This window comes from Anneissia japonica, unplaced genomic scaffold (assembly GCF_011630105.1).
Source record: "Anneissia japonica isolate Jap-2015-1 unplaced genomic scaffold, ASM1163010v1 scaffold165_len1371125_cov188, whole genome shotgun sequence".
Taxonomy (NCBI): Eukaryota; Metazoa; Echinodermata; class Crinoidea; order Comatulida; family Comatulidae; genus Anneissia; species Anneissia japonica.
This window is the reverse complement of record NW_022697648.1, coordinates 112,301-115,377: the sequence shown is the minus strand read 5'-3', so window position 1 is coordinate 115,377 and position 3,077 is coordinate 112,301. Positions and strand designations below refer to the sequence as shown.

The 3,077-nt window shown below is 35.7% G+C and overlaps 1 protein-coding gene across 1 annotated transcript in view; it reads right to left on the bottom strand.

Moving 5' to 3' along the window:
• Positions 1-57: 57 nt before the first annotated feature.
• LOC117102247 (glutamine amidotransferase-like class 1 domain-containing protein 3A, mitochondrial) overlaps positions 58-3,077 on the bottom strand; it is a gene marked incomplete at its 5' end in the record, with an annotated part of 3,450 nt that continues 430 nt past the window's right edge. Inside the window, 2 exons of the mRNA XM_033242470.1 lie at positions 58-349; positions 1,588-1,680. Of these exons, the coding sequence (XP_033098361.1) occupies positions 58-349; positions 1,588-1,680 (385 nt within the window). The remainder of the gene's footprint in view (positions 350-1,587; positions 1,681-3,077) is intronic.

Genomic DNA, 3,077 nt, shown 5'->3' with positions numbered 1-3,077 from the left:
TCTAGCCTTGAAAGAAGCAACCCCATTCACCCCCTAAATCCTGTCTCTTATACACATCTAGATGTGTATAAGAGACAGGTCAAGAACGGCTCGAACCATTGCCCCTACTCCATCATTGATTTTATGCACTTTAGTCTCACACATGAACGCTGGCGTGGTGACCACTTTATTAGCCTCATCTACGTGGATCTCAGACACATTCTTATTTACATGTTTCGCCCCCATCTGTTCAATCGCTCCAGCAGTGCCTGCGTAGGGGTAGCGGCCTCCATCTTCTTTATCTTGTCCAACTGTTACTACACATCCGGGAACTAATTTAGCTGCCAACACTGGGGCAATGCAACACAAACTGAAAAAGAATATATATGTACTTGAATTATCAGAAATTTTTACCGAACCTGTGCTACAACAATTACGAATACTCCTCTATGAATGAAAGAGGCTGGAACACATACAGTGGCATACCTATAAGTCTTGAAATTTGGGGGGAGGGGGGCCGGGCGCGGAGGTGAAGTGATTAGATGAGGGGGATAGCTCGCAAAATAACTTTTAACTACTATACTTGAGTATGATTTTTTTTTCTTCAGACATTATCAATGGTGGGGGCCCGCTAGTATTTTTAGGGGGATGTGCACTCCCTAGGTATGCCACTAAATGCATGACCAGCAGTAAAGGCTTTTAGCTCTTTCTACTGAGAGAAACAGATGCTAAAAACACATTGCTTGGAGTTTAACACTCTCTGTGTATTTCTTCACCCAGGAGTATAAACCTGGTAGGGATGATTGACTTGAAATGAAATTTGTCACACTCAACCGTGGAGAGGTTACCGGTTCAATTCCCATCGCTGCCTCTCCCTGTATTTCAGCTGTAGGGCTGAAATACAAGTTATAATAGCGCACTGTCTTTCGGATGAGAAGTTTAAGCAGTTGGTCTCGTGTGCATTGATGGCCCATGTGCACGGTTAACGCAGTACACTCTTCGGAAAAGAGTAGGGGATTGTCTCCCGGTGTACTGCCCAATCACCACCAGAAGGACCCCACTGGAGATAGGTCGTCTTCTAGACTTTCGTGGGCTATCCTTGGTGTTTACACCGAATAAATCCAATCCTCTGGTGCTAAATTACATGCATAAATTCATAACTAACAATATTCCCAGGGAGTGAAAGAGGTTGAACATTGTGCATAAATAATTATGTATCAACCTGGGAAAAAAAGCACTTTATGATCATATGAAAATGGGCTATATAAATTCCTATTACATAATATATGAAAAGGGATATACAAAGTGACAAGGGATATAAAAAGCCATGTGAGCTATATAAAAACAAACAAAAATAACTGTTAATACACTAATATTTTTTTTCAAGATGTTAAAATAATAAAATTCCAGCAAACATTGATTAGAATTCTGGAGAGTTTATAAACAATAAAGTACTATATAACAACAAAATATTATAATGCTGATACAGTAATATGATTGTATTAGTTGTTGAAAATTGGAAAATCTGGTAAACATGGACTAGTCTATCGATGGCAGTCGACACAGTATTACAACATAATGCACTGTAACAATGACCCCTGAACATACCCCAAGGGCTTCTTGGCCGCAACAAAATCCTTGACCACCTTTTCCACAGTTGGATCCACTTTACAATTTGCACCATCCACAGCAAAATTTGACCTGAAGACAGAAAAATGCAAAACAGTGTCAAAATCTTAGCTGACATGATGTTTCATTTTTTCTTTCTATTTACGTTCACGCCAACTGATTCAGTAAGGACCCATTTTGGCTGTAAACCAGTTTAGCCGCGATGTATTTAACATCTCAAGGAAATCAGGTGTGTTTTGTTTGTCCTATTAATAAAACATACACTACCCTTAAAATTACAAATGAATAGGCTTACCATAGCAGTGAGAATTTTAAGTTTGTTAGGCATAGACTTAAGCTTGTTTGTGGATGTTATGCCTGTTCTAGGCTCCCCTGCTAAATTGACATAAATGAAACATGTTGTCTTTTTATACTTTTAAGCCAATATGCATATTTATTATGTTAAATGTATCAGTATTAGGATATTTATTAGTCAATTAGTGAATAAATCAAAACCTAAAGTAAAATATACAGACAACAAAATTTAGAAGAAAAGTGAAATCATATATTTTTGTTTTAAATGTGCAATATAATGTACAATTATTGATATTTTTTTGGGAAATTATTTGACATTTACATGGAATATACACAAAAAGCAATTATCTCGTAGCATATATGGTTTTTGCTGGGCTTTTGTTTAGTGCATAATATGGTTAACAATACAGAATAGCTTATTTGCATTTACTGTATGTTAAAGCTCCATTCCCGGCAAAATTTCAGTTTTTAAGAAAAACCTACTTTTTGTATAATGTTATAAAGATTTATAAATATAATACGGAATTGCTAGTTTAACCATGGTTTAACTGAATTTAGACATTCCTAAGAATGAAAAAATGTAAAATAAGACTGAAATTTGATTTTTTTGTGTTCCACACAAAAAATAAATGCGGATGAATTTTTCATGTTTGATTTTGCGATAGGTCGGGAGAAGAAATATCGTAGGCGCCGAAAACATTAGCCTATCCAACGCTGCTAGCCTAGGCCTAGCCTTACCTCGATTTAGGTTCTGTTATCACACATATAAACGGCTGACATGATATTTTCCGTTGCTAGTATTGACACTTGTGAAATATAATATTTCATAGGAATTAATTCAAATTTGTTAAAAAACTGATTCTGATTGAGATTTTGACACTTAAACAAATTTGCCGGGAATGGGGCTTTAAAGCTGGTACTATATAAGAATTCTACACATGGCCTATAGTACAGAAATTTCATAATTATTATTGTATATTCTTATATATTTCAATTTATTAAATTTCAATGAAATTTACTTCATAATTTAATTAATTTATTCTATATTTGATAAATATTGTTAGAGTTATTACATTATTGTAGAACTTAATTTCTGAAGACAGAAGTGAGGTTATATTTGAGTAAAACCAGTGGTGTATCTAGGTGTCTTGAAAGGGGGGGGGGGGGGTTAGCGC